Genomic DNA, 17191 nt, shown 5'->3' on the forward strand with positions numbered 1-17191 from the left:
TCTGCAAGATTGTTACAATGATTTGGTTCTTTACGCCTGGTATCCGTTTCATAGCGAAAGCTCGCATTGCGCTCCGCTTGATTCATGCCACCGCTTGGTTGCAACGTACGGCGTCCGCTACATGTGGCCTACTGCGCTGCCTTCAGTACTTATCAACTTCACCAGCCAGGTCCTAACAGGTCCACATGCCCACGCCCGACACGACGCCCGACACCACATCGCCCAAACAGAATACCGTAGAATGCACATGTTGAAAGCACATATGGAAGCTCCAGCTCTGTCAGTTGGGATCTCACTCATGCTTGCGGATCATGGAAAGCCCTTACGGCCCTTGCGGCACCAGCTCATACTTGTTCAGAGCGGACCCACACCTGATGCGGCATGGGCGGCGAACACCAGCTACTCATCATTGCCAACAGTCGTTCGTCTCTTGTTGCTCCTATCCTGAAAGTGCTACCACCTACAGCGTGTATCACGATGTCACCCTACGATGCTTTCCATCCATACCCAGCAGTCCCTTACTTCTCGACATGAACCGCGTGCTCACTAAGTACGGGGCTTCCGCAGCCCCACGTGTGCGTGTCCCTACCTATCTACCGGTAGTCTTCAGTCTCAGTCTCAGTACTCAGCAGTCTCCAGCCAACCCTACCTTTGCTACTCACACAACTACACCAAACTACTACTACCAGCGCCAGCAGCGCGCCTTGTCGTCGCTGCTGCCCACCACTCCGCTCAGCGCCGGGTGCGCCAGCGCCTCCTCCACGCCCAGCCGTGCCGCGGGGTCCACCGATGTCAGGCCGCTGATCAGGCTCGCCAGCCGCCGGCCGCCCCGCGACTGCTGCAGGTGCGCCAGGGCGGCGCTGCCCACCACGCTGCCCTCGGCCGGCAGGTACAGCACGGAGTCGAGTTCACTCGGCTTGGCCGCGAGGTAGGTCAGCATGCGACCTAGGGAGTAGGAGTCGGCCTTGGGGCCCGAGATGCGGCCTTCCAGCCAGGCCGAGGGGAACTTCACGAACGTGGCGCGTTCGTAAAGCTCCGGCGCCTTGTAGCCGTCCGTGCCGCTGATGAAGGGCTGCACCAGCAGGCCGAAGGTGTTGGCGTCGGCGGCATCGCCCAGGTGGTGCCCGCCGCATCACGCTGCCATCCGACTTCTCCACCGACGACAAAGCCAAGAGCCTGACCGGCGTGGACGGCGGGCACCACCTGGTTGATGCCGCCCGCGCCAACACCTTCGGCCTGCTGGTGCAGCCCTTCATTGGCGGCACGGACGGCTACAAGGCGCCGGAGATCTATGACCGCACGACCTTCGTAAAGTTCCCCTCGGCCTGGCTGGAAGGCCGCATCTCGGGCCCCAAGGCGGACTGCTACTCCCTAGGTCGCATGCTGACCTACCTCGCGGCCAAGCCGATTCTTGTTGCCGCGGTGGTTGCGACGGCCGCCAGCCTTGGCTTCGGCGGCGGGCTGGTGCATTGCGGCTTAAAGCAAGTTGCAGAAGCCCACACGGCCGAAGCGGCCGTGCGGCCGGGTCGGCCTTCGTGACAGCCAGCCACGCACGGGCCCTGGCAGGACCCCGCCGCCATGCTGCACGGCGGCTTCGGCCGTGTGGGCTTCTGCAACGTGCTTTACGGCGAAGCCAAGGCTGGCGGCCGCCGCAACCACCGCGGCAACAAGACGCAGCCGCGGCCCGCCCTGTGACCTCCGTGACGGCCGCCGCGTTCAAGGTGCTGCCGCTGCCGGACCCGGGCGCCCACGACGGCTCCGTCGTGTTGCATATTATGCAAGCGAAATGCTGCCCTTCTGCGCAAGAGGAGTTTGAGGCGGCCCCTGCGCTTTTGCCCTAGCTGCCTTTATACCCTGTCCCCAACGTGACAGCAAAGCACTGCAGCAAACCTAAAGCCTGCAACCAAGCAAAGACACGGTAGCTGCCTAGCTGAAAAATGCGGCTCGGACGCAGGTCTTTCCGCGTGCAAGCCCAAAGCCTGCTGAATGAACCGCTTGACACACCCAGCGCCAAGCAAGCTCTCCCTTGACCCATGGACTGTTCTTACCGTTTGCGTGGGCGCCTCGGGTGCACTCCGCGCTGGCGCTCCTCGCCCTCCGCTGCAGCTTCCTCTCGCCTGCTCCATGCTCCTGGCTGCTAGCTGCTGTATGTTGTGGTGCACCTAGTCTAGGTAGGGCTAGGAGCTAGGTGCTCGCCTGCTGGCGTTGCGCGGCGACAAGTGGAAGCGCGCGTTTGGCGGGAAAAGGGCAACGCCAGATCTACGTTGCTAGCTTGCTAGGTGAGAACGGTGCTCTAGGGCTCGCAAACAACCACTCAACAAGGTTGCTAGTAAGGTCGCAGCACCCGGCAATGGCGCCCAAAACGCAGCTGTGTGCTTGTGCGTGCGCATATAGACGAGCGAGTGCTATGATGAACTAAAGTATGTGTCGGATGTGATGTTAAGGTTATGTGTTTGTAAGTTGCAGCACGATGGGGTCTTCTCACAAAAGGTTGCGCGAGATGGGCGATGGCTGGCCCACGGTTTATCAGGGCCGCGAGCACGGCATGGGTCGGGGCCACGTTCGCTGGCACACGCTCCAATATGCACGGAGCCTGACCCGGTGGCCCCGCGCACCGCGACACCGCCACGCATGCTCATCAGGCCCCCCGACCAGCCTTCCCAACGACCCACATACAAAGCCCAACAGGTAGGTCCAAGGTACGTCTCTTGCTTGCCTGGGCATTATGTGCGGTGATGCATGCGGTTTGGGGGGCAGAGCTCACGCGCCTTGCAATGTGAGCAGCTAGAGCAGCATCCATCCATCCCGGCCACTCAGTTCATTGAGAGAAAGATTACAAGGTCGCATGGCAGCAGGCGGAAGAAGGGCACAGAAGTAGTCTTGCCGGCGCAATGCAGCCGCAGCACCCCGTCCGTCCGCAATCCCAATTGCCATTATTGGAAACGCGCAAATGTCAAGCACCACGCATGGCCGACCCACATGACCCATGCCATTGATGACCGACCAGTTAGCAATCACACTGGCTCATCTTGCAACCGTACATGTTTCTGCGTAGGGATGCGAGAACGTGCACGTGTCGTCCGATCATACGCTATCCCACGTGCGTGGCCGCGTCCTGCCGGCGGCCCACGCACACTTCACGGCTTGGACTACAGCTATCCACGCCATCCTGCATCGCTCACCGACCGCACCATCTTCCCCAGCCCCACACGGCCATCGGTCCCAGCCAGATCCACTGCCTGGCCCTCATCAACAACAGCATCAGCTCCACCGCTCCTCATACTTCCAATCTGTGGCACCGCCGCCGCCGCCGCCATGTGCGACAGGCTGCCGCCCCCGCGCAGCAGCACCCGCGGCGGCCCCCACTCCTCCACCTGCCCGTCCGCAAGCACCAGCAGCGCGTCCAGGTCCATCACCGTGTCAAGCCGGTGCGCAATCGCCAGCGCAACGCCGCCGCCGCCACTGCCACCTCCGGCACCAGAGCCGCCAGTGGTGCTGACGTCGGGGCCGCCTCCACCTCCGCCTTGCAGGAAGTCGCGTAGCGCCGCCTGTGTGTACGGCGGCCACGGGTGACGAGGAGCCGTGTGAGCAGCTGCGCGAGGCCTTCAAGTCGCAGCGGTCTGATGACATTCCTTATCAAGTAAAGCCCGCACGGAGACACACGCGCGCCCGCCCGTTCGCACCTGCACCGCCTCGTCCGTCTCGGCGTCCACGTTTGCGGTGGCCTCGTCCAGTGCGAGCACCTTGGCCCTCTGCAGCACGGCCCGCGCCAGGCACAGCAGACTTACTTTGGGTGCGGTGACTGTAGCTGGACGCCCGTGGGAGGTCGTGGTGTAGGCCAAACACGTTGTTGCTTCGTGTCCGTGGCGAGTGCTCGAGAGCGCCTCGGATGCCCCCAACAATGGGCTGGACGGCGAGAGTCCGCTGGCGAGCGAGGGCGGTGGGCTGTAAACGACCCATTCAGGCTGCCAATTCCCTATGTACGGCTTTCATATGCATGGGGCAACGTGCGTGACGCCAGGCGCTCATGCTTGAGAGCTTGCGTTCTGCCCACGGTCCTGCCAAACGGTCTGGAACCCAGGTTCTGGGTTGTACCTGGATGGTAGGACGCAGGCCATAGTCAGGGCCAAGCTGGTTGCGGCGGGTGTACCGTATGAATGGCCTCTGCAAGAGTGTTAGTTACAACGTTCACCCACACATGGCGTGGTAGGCATTTCAGAGCGAGAGTCTGCATTGTTGCGCTCCGCTTAATTCATGCCACCGCTTGGTTGCAACGTACGGCGTCCGCTACATGTGGCCTACTGCGCTACCTTCAGTACTATTCAACTTCACCGGCCAGGTCCTAACAGTTCTACATGCCCACGCCTTACATCAAGCAAACCGCCCAAATAGAATAGAATGCACATGCTGACATCAGATATGGAAGCTCCCGCTCTGTCAGTTGGGATCTCACTAATGCTTGCGGATCACGGAAAGCCCTTACGGCCCTTGCGGCACCAGCTCATACTTTCTCAGAGCGGACCCACGCCTGATGCGGCATGGGCGGCAAACACCACCAGCTACTCATCATTGCCAACGGTGGTTCATTCGTCTCTTCTTGCTCCTATCCTGAAAGTGCTACCACCTACAGCGTGTATCACGATGTCACCCTACGATGCTTTCCATCCATACCCAGTCCGTTACTTCTCGACATGAACCGAGCGCTCACTAAGTACGGGGCTTCCGCAGCCCCACGTGTGCGTGTCCCTACCTATCTACCGGTAGTCTTCAGTCTCAGTCTCAGTACTCAGCAGTCTCCAGCCAACCCTTTGCTACTCACACAACTACACCAAACTACTACTACCAGCGCCAGCAGCGCGCCTTGTCGTCGCTGCTGCCCACCACTCCGCTCAGCGCGGGATGCGCCAGCGCCTCCTCCACGCCCAGCCGTGCCGCGGGGTCCACCGCCGTCAGGCCGCTGATCAGGCTCGCCAGCCGCCGGCCGCCCCGCGACTGCTGCAGGTGCGCCAGGGCGGCGCTGCCCACCACGCTGCCCTCGGCCGGCAGGGGCAGCACGGAGTCCATCTCACTCGGCTTGGCCGCGAGGTAGGTCAGCATGCGACCTAGGGAGTAGGAGTCGGCCTTGCGGCCCGAGATGCGGCCTTGCAGCCAGGCCGAGGGGAACTTCACGAACGTGGCGCGTTCGTAAAGCTCCGGCGCCTTGTAGCCGTCCGTGCCGCCGATGAAGGGCTGCACCAACAGGCCGAAGATGTTGGCGTCGGCGGCATCGCCCAGGTGGTGCCCGCCGTCCACGCGGGTCAGCGGGCTCTTGGCTTTGCCGGCGGAGAAGTCCGAGGGCAGCGTGATGCGGCGGGCCAGGCCGAAGTCGATCAGCTTAAGCAGGCCGTCCAAGCCCAGGATGATGTTCTCGGGCTTGAGGTCCAGGTGCGCCATCCCGATGGCGTGCAGGGCGCGCAGGGCGAGCAGCACCGAGGCGGCGACCACCTGGAGCGCGGCGGTGGGCAGGCCCTGGTCCGGGTGCTGGGCCAGGTTGGCGCCCTGAGGCAGGCAGGGAGGGAGGGGAAACAAACGATAAGGAGGTGGGCGGGGTTGGGCCTGGGAACCGAGAAGAACCATGCATGGAAAGCAATTCTGAGGAAGCAATCGAGATGAGAGCACACGGCATGACCCCAACATCTACCTGCGCCCCTGCCAAGGATGACCCACGCTCGTCACAGGCACTCACCCACAGGTCCCACAGAGTGCCGGCGGCCCCGCCGGCGGCCGCCTGCATGTACAGGAAGCCCCAGGAGCCGCCGACGCCCGGGCCCATGCTGCCGGTGCGGTAGCCCAGCACGCGGCAGATGTGGCCGCAGCCGGTGTTGGTGGCCCGGATGTGGGCGGACACCTCAGCCATGAAGGCATCGTGGGCGCCCGGGTCCGGCAGCGGCAGCACCTTGAACGCGGCGGCCGTCACGGAGGTCACCAGGGCGGGCCGCGGCTGCTTCTTGTTGCCGCGGTGGTTGCGGCGGCCGCCAGCCTTGGCTTCGGCGGCGGGCTGGTGCATGGCGCCGTACAGCACGCTGCAAAAGCCCACACGGCCGAAGCCGCCGTGCAGCATGGAGGCGGGGTCCTGCCAGGGCCCGTGGAGGGCTGTAACAAAGGCCGACCCGGGCACGGGCGAGGCAGTGGCGAACAGGTCGGTCGGGAAGTTCAGCCCTTCGATAGTCAGCCGCTCAGGGGTGCAAACCGCGGCGGCCGGGGCAGGGGCCGTCGCCGCGCCAGGCACGGCTGCCGGCGCGGGCCCAGGTGCGGGAAGGGCCGTGTTATTGGTGGCGGCGGTCTTGGCGCTGGCGGCGGTTCCGGGGGCGGCCGAGGCGTTGGTGACGTCGGTGCCAGTGGCGGCCGCCGCGGCGGCGGCGGCGGTCTCGAGCGCGGGGTTGTAGGCCGCGTCCTCCTGTGCAGTGACGAGAGGCGGGTTAGTACGGCCGGGATGGACACGATAGATGTGTGAGGCGAGCGAACTGTGGTGAGGCACGGAGGCTGCACGCAGAGGGCGGGAGGGAGGAACCAGGGGCCGGCTGCCAGAACCCCCACAAGTCAAGTAGGAGCCTGCGAGGGGCACTCACCGTGTCAATACCGAGCGCCATCAGGACCGACTCGCCCAGTGCGCGGAAGTCCGGGTCCTTCTCCAGCGCGTCACCGCTTGCGTACTCGCCACCCGCACCGCCACCCGCGGACATCGAGCAGAAGCCGCAGAGTTTGTTGGCCGAGGTGGCGAAGGAGCTGAGTTCAGCGCTGCTGATGGCGAGGCTCACAGCGCCCACGGCCTCGGCGGGAGGGGAGCAGCAGCAGGAGGACGGCGCCGGCGAGTAGTCGAGGCACAGCACCTGCACGCGCGCGGGCCGTGTGTGGGCGTGTGAGGCCTTACTTCTCGTACCGTGTGAGGGGGGAAAGGAACCCAGCGGCGGTGCGGTAATCAATGGCTCCGCAGCATACCCTTGACATTTAAGACGCTACACACCGTTCCCATGCATTGGTTCACACCGAGAGTACTCACCCCGCTCTGCGGTAGGAAGCCGTCCGGCGAGCCAGGCTTGACATCCGGGCAGTCGGCGGACGCGACGGCGGCAGGCACGTGCACGAACCACGAGCCGGCATTGAACTGCAAAACAAATAATGCGTGGCGTGTACAAATCAGAGCTTTTGAATGGCTGGGTAAACGTTGCACGAACGTAAATCGATGCCTTCCCGGAGCCATCCCGGAGCCATCCCAGATGTCGAAGCCCCTGCTGAGCCCGCTGAGAACCTCTACCACGCGCCAAAGAGTACACCAACCCACCATGTATAGTCCCAGCGTCCTCGCGGCGCCAGGCATGAGGCGTTCCGGCAGCGCACGCAACTGCGAACTACTGGGTTGGTACGCGCACGAAGCGGTCGCATGCCGTTCCACCTCGGAATCCTGCGATGATGCGGCAGCGGCAAACATGTAAGCTTAACTTTCATCGCTCCCGGCCCAAGAATTCGCTTGCGAGAGCGGCTGCCCGACGCCCTCGCTCTGACTCCATTCAGTAGGCCCACATCCCGAGTGCCCCGACCACTACTGGCCCAGCGGCTGACACCTCGCTCTCTTCCAAGTATCCACCGTTGTCGCACTTACATGCATGTGCCCTTTGGAGGCCTCCATTGAGCAAGGCGGTCACCGAAATTAGCTTCTCAGTCAAAGTGGCGGACGCGGTCAGAGCGCTCTCACTGCCAGAGCCACGCGTCCGGTCAGGGTCTGTCCAGGAACAAAGCACGATGCTAATGCTGGGCAGCGCCGAGCAAATGGAGCCTAGAGAATGCTGGGTGTCAAAGAGTTGCAACGGCAGAGTGCGATTGCGAAAGCAGGTCCTCAAGCAATGAGCGCGCGCGTGAGATGAAGTAAGACTCAATCAATAGGTGTATGTATATGTTAGCCCGCGCCAGCAGGGCCCGTGGATCCACCAGCGGATGGCACAGGTGAGGCGAGAAGACCCGATTTCCTCAAGTGTGCCACAACGAACTCGGGCGGTTACACTACAGGCCCTTGACTTTGACTTGACCGTCGCCATGACCTGAACAGCACGCAGTGATGCAAAACAAAAGGTCAGGAGCAAAAGGTTTTGCGCGTTCGCCAGGAAAAGGCCGAACTCCCTCCTGGCGGACGAGAACGAAATCACCACACGCGTGCTTGGTTGCAAAGGCTCCGTCGTGTTGCATATTATGCAAACGAAATGCTGCCCTTCTGCGCAAGAGGAGTTTGAGGCGGCCCCTGCGCTTTTGCCCTAGCTGCCTTTATACCCTGTCCCCAACGTGACAGCAAAGCACTGCAGCAAACCTAAAGCCTGCAACGAAGCAAAGACACGGTAGCTGCCTAGCTGAAAAATGCGGCTCGGACGCAGGTCTTTCCGCGTGCAAGCCCAAAGCCTGCTGAATGAACCGCTTGACACACCCAGCGCCAAGAAAGCTCTTGCTTGACCCAAGGACTGTTCTTACCGTTTGCGTGGGCGCCCCGGGTGCACTCCGCGCTGGCGCTCCTCGCCCTCCGCTGCAGCTTCCTCTCGCCTGCTCCATGCTCCTGGCTGCTGCTAGCTGCTGTATTGGTGCACCTAGCCTAGGACTAAGAGCTACGTGCGCGCCTGCTGGCGTTGCGCGGCGACAAGCAAGTGGAAGCTCGCGTTTGGCGGGAAAAGGGCAACGCCAGATCTACGTTGCTAGCTAGGTGAGAACGGTGCGCTAGGGCTAGCAAACACCAGTCAAGAAGGTTGCTAGTAAGGTCGCAGCACCCGTTTATGGCGCCCAGAACGCAGCTGCGTGCTTGTGCGTGTGCTATCTAATAAACGAGTGCTATGATGAAGTAACGTATTGCATGTGATGTTAAGGTTATGCGTTTGTAAGTTGCAGCAAGACGTGGTCTCCTCACAAAAGGTTGCGCGAGATGGGCGGTGGCCCACGGTTCGTCAGGGCCGCGAGCACGGCATGGGTCGGGGCCACGTTCGCTGGCACACGCTCCAATATGCACGGAGCCTGACCCGGTGGCCCCGCGCACCGCGGCACCGCCACGCATGCTCATCAGGCCCCCCGACCAGCCTTCCCAACGACCCACATACAAGCCCAACAGGTAGGTCCAAGGTACGTCTCTTGCTTGCCTGGGCATTATGTGCGGTGATGCATGCGGTTTGGGGGGCAGAGCGCCCCCCACGCGCCTTACCATTGTGAGCAGCTCGAGCAGCATCCATCCATGCCGGCCACTCAGTTCATTGAGAGAAAGATTACAAGGTCGCATGGCAGCAGGCGGAAGAAGGGCACAGAAGTAGTCGTGCCGCCCCGTGCCGCCGCAATGCAGCCGCAGCACCCCGTCCGTCCGCAATCCCAACCAATTGCCATTATTGGAAACGCGCAAATGTCAAGCACCACGCATGGCCGACCCACATGACCCATGCCATTGATGACCGACCAGTTAGCACTCCCGCTGACTCATCCTGCAACCGTACATGTTTCTGCGTAGGGATGCGAGAACGTGCACGTGTCGTCCGATCATACGCTATCCCACGTGGCCGCGTCCTGCCGGCGGCCCACGCACACTTCACGGCTTGGACTGCAGCTATCCACGCCACCCTGCATCGCTCACCGACCGCACCATCTTCCCCAGCCCCACGCGGCAATCGGTCCCAGCCAGATCCCCTGCCTGGCCCTCATCAACAACAGCATCGGCTCCACCGCTCCTCATACTTCCAATCTGTGGCACCGCCGCCGCCGCCGCCATGTGCGACAGGCTGCCGCCCCCGCGCAGCAGCACCCGCGGCGGCCCCCACTCCTCCACCTGCCCGTCCGCAAGCACCAGCAGCGCGTCCAGGTCCATCACCGTGTCAAGCCGGTGCGCAATCACCAGCGCAACGCCGCCGCCACCACTGCCACCTCCGGCACCAGAGCCGCCAGTGGTGCTGATGTCGGGGCCGCCTCCACCTCCGCCTTGCAGGAAGTCACGTAGTGCCGCCTGTGTGTACGGCAGCCACGGGTGACGAGGAGCAGTGTGAGTAGCTGCGCGAGGCCTTCAAGTCGCAGCGTTCTGATGGCATTCCAAAACAAGTAAAGCCCGCACGGAGACACACGCGCGCCCGCCCGTTCGCACCTGCACCGCCTCGTCCGTCTCGGCGTCCACGTTTGCGGTGGCCTCGTCCAGCGCGAGCACCTTGGCCCGCTGCAGCATGGCCCGCGCCAGGCACAGCAGCTGCCGCTGGCCCGCACTCAGATTGGCGCCGCCCGCAGCTACCTGCGCATCCAGCCCGCCCGGCAGCGCCGACACAGCGCCCGCCAGCCGCACACAGCGCAGCACGGCCCACAGCGCGGCGTCGTCACGGCTGTGCGCGCCCCAGGGGTCCAGGTTACTGCGCAGGCTGCCGCCGAAGAGCACGGGGTCTTGCGGGATGACCGCCAGGTGCCGCCTCAGCGCGTCCAGACCCACCGCCGCGATGTCCACGCCGTCCAGCCGGATGCAGCCGTGCGTCAGGTCCACCATGCGGAACAGCGTCAGCAGCAGACTGGACTTGCCGCTGCCGGTGCGACCCACCACGCCGCAGCTGCTGCCGGCAGAAACGCTGAACGTCACGCCGCGGAGCACAGGCGGCAGGCCTGTGTTAGGAAGGCACAAGTAAGGGGAAAGAGTCAACACACTGCGTGCGTGCAAGCTGCTTGCATCCGGCCGCGCGCCCGAGTCCGCATCGCACCTGGTTGGTAGGCAGCGCTGACGTCCTCAAATTGCAGATGGCCGCTGCGGGGCCAGCCCTGCGGCGGCTGCCCGCCACCCTCCGCCACCCGCAGCGGCTCGCTGTCTAGCTGCGTGTAGGCCAGCAGCCGCTCCACACTCGTCATGTGGTTCTCAACCTCGGCGGTCTGCGCGGGGCAAGAGTGTGGATGGGGTCGTCGTGAAGGCAAGTGCATGGTCACTTCAGGTCAGCTCCCAACCTGTCCAGTTCGTCTTCATGCTCACGTAGGCATTGCCTAATGTTCCACATCCCACCTGCTGCACGAAGAACTGCATCAGCGCCGTCACGTTCAGCGCGTGCGTCAGCGCCAGCGCCAGTACCTGTCCAGGACATGCATGGGGCATCATATCTGTATAGGCATGCCGTCAAGAGCATCGCGACGCTCGCATTTGCAACAAAACCTATCTGAGAGTCAGCATGCATTTCGCCACGTCGCCTTTTGCCCACGCACCTCAATGCTCAATTTATCCCGCACGCCCACGGACATCACGGCAGCCGACAGCAGCGTGGTGGCGGACAGGGTGTCGGTGCGGAGGCCCAGCCAGCTACAACACAAGCAATTGCACAAGCGCGCAATATGGTGTCATGGTCTCACACATCCAGATCTTGTGTGTCAAGTTAGTTCGTTTGATGAGCATGTGTAACCGCGCACCATGTCCACTTGCATGATTCTCCTCACATGATACCCAAAGCTCACCACCATCCGGCGTTGGAAGCGTAGCTCCACTCGGCGCTGCGCGACAGCAGCCTCAGTAGCTCCTGCTGGAAGCGCTCGCTGGCGCCGTACGCCCGGATGGTGGGCAGGCCCTGGGGGCAGGTGTGGCGCGGGAAACGTCAAGAGCCGGGGCCGGAAGGCGACGGTATTGTCACCGTTGGATTGAACGTGCATGCGGTATGCGGCTAATTGCATCAACAACACTGCGGCCAGAATCCTCACCAGCACTCACAGGGGCAGCCCCTGAACACGCACCTTGCAGGTTGCCGCCACGAAGGTGTAGATGGGCGAGTAGGTCACCGCCTCCCAGCGCCGGAACTCCCGGCTTCCCGAGATGTAGCGCTTGCGCACCCACATGAACGCCAGAACCAGCGGAATAAACAGTGGCATCACAAACGGCACTGCGATTCCTACCAGCACGACGGCGCCAAACACCAGCGTACCCGAGTCCAGGACCTCTCCAAAAGACCCGGGAAGCAGGTCGTCAACCAGACCCTGGTCCTTGCTGAACCTGCGGCCGTGTGCAATACGAAGTGGCGACCGCGTACGTGTTGTTGCGAAGCGCGGTACAATATGTGGAGACGCGACGGCACCAAGGCGGGATTTGTAGGGTTGCAAGCGCTAAGAGTGCGGAGCTTGCACACACCACGCACAAGGGTAGGTCCAGGGCCCTTGACGCGCGGCTCACCGATTGACGATGCGGCCAGCGGGGTTGGAGTGGAAGAACGACAGCGGCGCGCGCAGCACCCTGCAGACAATGCGGGATGCACCAAGCAGGCTTCAGAAAGCAGGTTGGTGTATGCGGAAGTGGTTGGCAAGCTGTCACGCAAGCACGAGGCGCAAGCAGTGCACCAGCATTTCGCAGCGGCCAGCGGGGGCACACCTGGTCAGTATTTTGTTGTGCAGCCCTGTGGAGGCGCTCACGGCCGCCTCAAAGAAGAGGACGAACCTCGACACCGACAAGATAAACACGGCCGCGGTGAGGATGCCGTACACCCACTGCCACCTGCAACGCGCCGCATTGGCACCATACACGAGAGACCCTTAGTAACATGCTTTCCATCCATGCCCAAACCGGCTTACCGTACCAGGGACGGAAGGCCGCGAGGGCCTCCACCCGCACGTATCGTGACCCCGCAATCCAATGCATCATGCTTCTTCATTCCCTACCTTGCCAACTTGCTTTCCGCCCGCTACAATTTGCTACCACCTCGTAGCGGGAACACCTCCGCTTACGAAGCGCATGACCCATGCACACGTGGCAGCCCAGTCGGCCCGCGCACCTTGGCTCCGCCTGCTGTTCCGGCTCCTCGGCCGCCCACAGCGCCAGCCACCAGTCCGCCGCCAGGTACGCCGCCTCGCCCGCCAGCAGCCCCAGCACCACCACACACGCCAGCACCAGGCCCAGGCAGCGCACGTAGCGCCCGTACACCGCCCAAGACACGCTGCCCATCTCCTTGTCCTCAGCGGCAAGCAGCGACACTGCAAGCACGGAAGCAGGCATGCAAATACACGGTCAGACGGCAGACCAAAGCAGACTGGGAGGAAGCACAGAGCAGGATACAGTCATCACACATGCATTTAGGACCAAGCATTCCCCAGCACAATCGATGCGCCTTTACGCCGCTGCTAATACGGTATGCGCCTTGGCCCTGCTCCGCCTTGCGCCCTGCTGCCCATGTGCCCGCACCCCAACCTACCTCCGGTCGGCGCGCGCTCGAGGAACTTGCCGCCGGCGCCGCCGCCTCCAGTGCCGGGGTCGGAGGTCCTGCGGCCTCCACCGGCACCTCCCAACATGGTCAGGCGGTTGCCGCTGGCGATCCATTGCGAGATCATTTTCGCCTTGCCTCCAATCGCCAGGCCACCTGCGCTGAGCCGGCCACCGTTAATGCTGCTGACGCTGCGTCCGAAATCGCGCGGCGACTGAGCCAGCGGTCCAGAAGCTGCGCTGATCCGTAGTGCCCCGCGTGTGCCGGCAGGGGTTCCCGGGGCCGAGACGGGAAGGGAAGAAGAATCTGCGCCGCCGAGCTGATGCCTCAGTGACAGGTGCCTGAGGAGCCACGATCCACGCCCGGGACGCTTGGCGGTGTTGCTGCGGCCGCCGGCGCCTGCCCCGATGTGGGCATAAATCGGCGTCGACGTGCCTGAACCGGCGGCGCTGTTCGGCTCAACGCCGCCCGGCGAGGCATCACATGTGCCTGCACGGCTTGCGGCAAAATGGAACGCAATTGCTCCGTCAGAGGCCACCGCGCGCAGCCGAGACCCGGCCTGCCGGTTCTGACACGGCCGTTCCTGCTGCGACTGTAGCTGCTGCTGCTGCCTGCTGTCTGCAAACCGCTCTTCATGCCCATGCGCCCGCTCCGGAATGCAGCTCACGTCCACGGACAGTTGCGTCGCCAGCGCCAGCCGGCCCGCTGGCGTTGGCACGGCGCCGGCGGAGCTGCAGCCTGCTGCCCCTGCCGCGGCGCGGGGAGACTCCACGTCCGCGTCAGCGTCCGCGGCTGCGCCTCCCCCTTGCTCGCCAGACGTGGCTTCAGCGACGGGGCCAGGCCTAGGGGAGGCGCACTGCTGGAGGCTCCGCCCTACAGGCTGTGGCAGGACAGCGCAGGCATCAACCGCAGCTGCAAAAGCCGTTGCAGGCGGTAGAAACACGGTGGGAGAGTCCGTCCCATCGGCGCTGCTGTCGCATCCTAGAACGACTGCTGCCGCGAAGCACGGCGACTTGGCTGCAGCTGAGGGTGGAGCAGCAGCAGCCGTGTCCGGGACCCCAGCCGGTGCGGCCTCGCGGCGCAGCTGCTCCACCTCAGCCCAGGGCCCCAGCGCCGCCTGCCGCCCACTGCGCAGCAGCAGCACGCGGTCACACCTGCAGCAGTGCGCGAGGTGTAGGTAGGGGAAAGTCCATTCAAGGTGTAGGTAGGGCAGCTGCAATAACCAGGTGGCGCCATGGATGTGCGCTCGAGCGCGCAACGGCATAAGGGCCTCAGGCCGTGCCCGCCCATTCTTTCTCGTGCACCTGCCCTCCCCAAGCACTGACAGCGGCAGGAACTGCTCCTGGTGTGTGACCAGCAGCCGGGTGGTGCCGCAGCGGCTCGCCATCAGCCCCGCCGGCCCCAGCACGCCATCAAACAGCTCTCGGCCCACGCGCGCGTCCACCGCACTCAGCGGGTCGTCCAGCAGCGCCACATGCGGGCGGCAGTAGCAGGCGCGGGCCAGAGCCACACGGGCCTTCTGGCCTCCTGCAGGTGGGGGCGAGAGAGATGCAAGGATGGTCACAAGGCGGGACAGAGCAACATACCAAACGCCGAAGTATCCCGACGCGACCCCATGCGCAGGGTTGGGCGTGCCCTGCAGCCTAACAAGGTAAGCTCCGCCCACGCGTGCCCCAGCGCCACTCACCCGACAGCCCCGCGCCGCCCTCGCCCAGCTCCGTGAGATCGCCCGCCGCCATGCGTGCCAGGTCCTCATGCAGACAGCACGCCCGCACGACCGTGTCGTACCATCCCTCCTCGTACGGCAGTCCGAACGTGATGTTCTCCCGTACACTGCTGCCCGCCATGATCCACGGCACCTGGGCGCAGTACGCCACAGAGCCGCAAACCTCCACGCCGCCGCCGCATGTGTCCCCCCGCTGCTGCTGTAGCGGCTGCAGCTGCTCCTGCTCCCCCAGCGGCTGCAGCGGCTGTAGCTGTCCCAGCAACGCCGCCAGCAACGTGCTCTTGCCGCTGCCGGTGGCGCCACACACGCCCAGCAGCTCGCCGGGCGCGCAGGCGAAACACACGCCCGACAGCGTCGCAGCCATGTCCCCGCACAGTTCCTGGCTCGCTGCGTGGGTCTTGCACGTGCCAGTGCCGGCGCGTTGTGTGCACGTGACGACAATGTCAGCCGGTGGCAGCTGGACGAGGCCTGACAGGGGTCCTCCACGGTGCTCACCACCACCCGGCACGGCCCCGGCAAGCGGCCCGCTGGGCGCACGTGCCTTGGCGGGACCCGCCTCCTCATTGCGCGCCGCTGCCACCTCAGCACGCCGCCGGCCGAGGCAGGCTGCGATCACCGCAGCTGCAGCCGCACGGCGCGGGAAGCAAGCGCCTTCGTCCGGGTCACCGCTTGCTCCACTGTCCGCAACCTCCGCGCCCTCCGCGGCAGCCAGCCGCTTCAGGGCGTCCTCGGCAGATCCTGACCGCCCCAGCGGCCAGCGCCAGCCGAAGTGACCGCCGTGCATTGCCACAAATCCCCGCCGCAGATCTCCCGCTGCTGCACCTTCAGCACCTGCCGTCACGCTGGTTTCTCGCGGCTGCGTGGCCGCGGCTGAGCTAGCCAGGCGGTGGCCGCCTCCAACATCCGCCTTTGCCGGTATGCGTTGCCCATCTTTGCACGCCGCCGGAGCGGGAGGCAGTTCCGGCAGCGACAGGAAGGCCTGGATGCGTGTGAGGGACACGCCCAGCTCCGAGACGAACTGCGAGGCTGCGGGACGGACAAAGCACCGTGCGCGTGTGGGGGTGTTGTCAGATGCCTACGGTAGGCACAAATGTGCGCTGCTGCTTCTCGGAGGAGACAACACATACAGCATGCGCGTTAGCCCCTGCCCATTCCTCGGTTCATTCCCATAATGGGCACGAACGTGCACAATTAAGTAGAACTGCGAAAGGACGCGCACCACTCACCCAGCGCGAACTTGTCTACAAGGTAAGCGGAGGGCAGCTGCAGCAGGCTCAGGACGTAGAAGACGCTGGCCACGTTCAGCGAGCCGCTCCGAGCCCTGCACGATAGGCGCGAAGACGCACGTGAGTTTGAATCATGAACGGTGCATGCGGCAGCTAGCGGGGTGCGTGCTGTTTGTTGAAGTAATGCAGTTGGGGTCGTGGTGGTGGCGGCCGGGATGGGAATGGGGCGACGGCTTGCGCGTCCTCTTGCCAATACCCTGTTATGCAAGAGCACACGCCACAGAATTGCACCCAGCAGCAGACTGCGCAGGCAGGATCCAGCCCAAGCCTACGGTCAGGGTCCGGGCAGCAACCCCGTGCCTCAGTCCTGCTCACACACGGCACGCACCGGTACACGCTGAACGTGACGAAGGCAATGATGGAGGAGCCGCTCGAAAACAGCGCTATGTTGAAGGCGCGTATCCGGGATGAGCGACGGACGTAGCGCTCCTCCTCGTGGCGCAGCGCCTTGATGCGGCTCTGGTACACGTCCTGGCGGGTCAAGCAGGCGGCAAGATTAATGGTCTGGCTGCCGTGCCGCCTGCGCGGTTTCCGTCGTGTACCCCAGCCGTTATCCCATCACACCCCGACCCAGCACCCAGAGAGAGCACCGCTTGTACCTCCTCCCAGCTCCCCTCGTGCCGCTCACCTCCAGTCCGCACATCTTGACGGCCAGGTGGCCCTCCACCGCCTCCGACATGAGCCGCACACGCGCATCCGTGCAGCGAGCCCGCACCGTCCTGTGCCATGAGGTGACTTAGCCACGCGTGTCAATTCATGTGCTTTGACTGTCAGGGATGTCACTCGCGATATGATGGTCAGGCGGAAGCTACTTCGCCGGCAGACTTTGTGAATCCTGTAACACTCATATTCTCGAGCAATCCTCCGCATGGGCATAACTCAATAGTAGCAGCCCTCATAAAAGTTGATTTGCTACACAAGAAGTCGAACACAACAAACTATTCCGAATATTACGGCGTCATATCAATCAGTGCAGTATGACTGCTGTA

General features: G+C 63.7%; 4 protein-coding genes across 5 annotated transcripts; all 4 read right to left on the reverse strand.

Annotated features, from left to right (window-relative positions):
* CHLRE_08g369667v5 (uncharacterized protein) lies at nucleotides 1–2427 on the reverse strand. Its single transcript, XM_043065000.1, has 2 exons — nucleotides 2049–2427; nucleotides 1–1072 (listed from the first exon to the last, which is right to left on the reverse strand). Exons 1-2 carry the CDS (start codon nucleotides 2124–2126, stop codon nucleotides 683–685), a joined length of 468 nt encoding a protein of 155 aa, XP_042922001.1. The 5' UTR covers nucleotides 2127–2427; the 3' UTR covers nucleotides 1–682.
* Nucleotides 2428–2821: 394 nt separating this feature from the next.
* Nucleotides 2822–4087, reverse strand: CHLRE_08g369683v5 (uncharacterized protein). The gene is made up of 3 exons (XM_043065001.1): nucleotides 4012–4087; nucleotides 3684–3752; nucleotides 2822–3548 (listed from the first exon to the last, which is right to left on the reverse strand). Exons 1-3 carry the CDS (start codon nucleotides 4027–4029, stop codon nucleotides 3156–3158), a joined length of 480 nt encoding a protein of 159 aa, XP_042922002.1. The 5' UTR covers nucleotides 4030–4087; the 3' UTR covers nucleotides 2822–3155.
* Nucleotides 4088–4167: 80 nt separating this feature from the next.
* On the reverse strand, nucleotides 4168–7897 carry CHLRE_08g369700v5 (uncharacterized protein). Its single transcript, XM_043065002.1, has 6 exons — nucleotides 7640–7897; nucleotides 7322–7441; nucleotides 7040–7144; nucleotides 6609–6869; nucleotides 5726–6436; nucleotides 4168–5538 (listed from the first exon to the last, which is right to left on the reverse strand). Exons 1-6 carry the CDS (start codon nucleotides 7664–7666, stop codon nucleotides 4840–4842), a joined length of 1923 nt encoding a protein of 640 aa, XP_042922003.1. The 5' UTR covers nucleotides 7667–7897; the 3' UTR covers nucleotides 4168–4839.
* A 1363-nt stretch (nucleotides 7898–9260) lies between these two features.
* CHLRE_08g369720v5 (uncharacterized protein) lies at nucleotides 9261–17137 on the reverse strand. 2 transcript variants are annotated; one of them, XM_043065003.1, is made up of 17 exons: nucleotides 16831–17137; nucleotides 16531–16673; nucleotides 16143–16237; nucleotides 14878–15942; nucleotides 14516–14717; nucleotides 13182–14344; nucleotides 12765–12963; nucleotides 12365–12487; nucleotides 12170–12229; nucleotides 11737–11992; nucleotides 11464–11573; nucleotides 11218–11311; nucleotides 11025–11086; nucleotides 10959–10965; nucleotides 10728–10893; nucleotides 10133–10632; nucleotides 9261–9997 (listed from the first exon to the last, which is right to left on the reverse strand). In XM_043065003.1, the coding sequence occupies exons 1-17, from the start codon at nucleotides 16879–16881 to the stop codon at nucleotides 9605–9607; spliced, it is 4689 nt and encodes a 1562-aa protein (XP_042922005.1). In that variant the 5' UTR covers nucleotides 16882–17137; the 3' UTR covers nucleotides 9261–9604. The 2 variants fall into 2 exon arrangements, with proteins under 2 accessions (XP_042922005.1, XP_042922004.1); XM_043065004.1 differs by lacking the exon at nucleotides 10959–10965 and having other exon boundaries at nucleotides 11021–11086.
* Between the last annotated feature and the right edge of the window lie 54 nt (nucleotides 17138–17191).

This window comes from Chlamydomonas reinhardtii, chromosome 8, assembly GCF_000002595.2.
Source record: "Chlamydomonas reinhardtii strain CC-503 cw92 mt+ chromosome 8, whole genome shotgun sequence".
Lineage (NCBI taxonomy): Eukaryota > Viridiplantae > Chlorophyta > Chlorophyceae > Chlamydomonadales > Chlamydomonadaceae > Chlamydomonas > Chlamydomonas reinhardtii.

Excerpts from the sequence above, each read along its gene's own strand:
- CHLRE_08g369683v5 (XM_043065001.1), bottom strand. Across the intron at positions 3,549-3,683 it reads AGACGGACGAGGCGGTGCAG|GCGGCGCTACGCGACTTCCT; the intron begins GTGCGAACGGGC and ends CCGTACACACAG.
- CHLRE_08g369667v5 (XM_043065000.1), bottom strand. The coding sequence starts at position 2,126 with ATGGAGCAGGCGAGAGGAAGCTGCAGCGGAGGGCGAGGAGCGCCAGCG. Across the intron at positions 1,073-2,048 it reads CCGAGGCGCCCACGCAAACG|CCCTTCATCAGCGGCACGGA; the intron begins GTAAGAACAGTC and ends CTGCTGGTGCAG.
- CHLRE_08g369720v5 (XM_043065003.1), bottom strand. The coding sequence starts at position 16,881 with ATGTCGGAGGCGGTGGAGGGCCACCTGGCCGTCAAGATGTGCGGACTG. Across the intron at positions 12,488-12,764 it reads GAACAGCAGGCGGAGCCAAG|GTGGCAGTGGGTGTACGGCA; the intron begins GTGCGCGGGCCG and ends GGCGCGTTGCAG. Across the intron at positions 9,998-10,132 it reads AGACGGACGAGGCGGTGCAG|GCGGCACTACGTGACTTCCT; the intron begins GTGCGAACGGGC and ends CCGTACACACAG.
- CHLRE_08g369700v5 (XM_043065002.1), bottom strand. The coding sequence starts at position 7,666 with ATGGAGGCCTCCAAAGGGCACATGCAT. Across the intron at positions 7,145-7,321 it reads GGACGCTGGGACTATACATG|TTCAATGCCGGCTCGTGGTT; the intron begins GTGGGTTGGTGT and ends TTTGTTTTGCAG. Across the intron at positions 5,539-5,725 it reads GCACTCTGTGGGACCTGTGG|GGCGCCAACCTGGCCCAGCA; the intron begins GTGAGTGCCTGT and ends TGCCTGCCTCAG.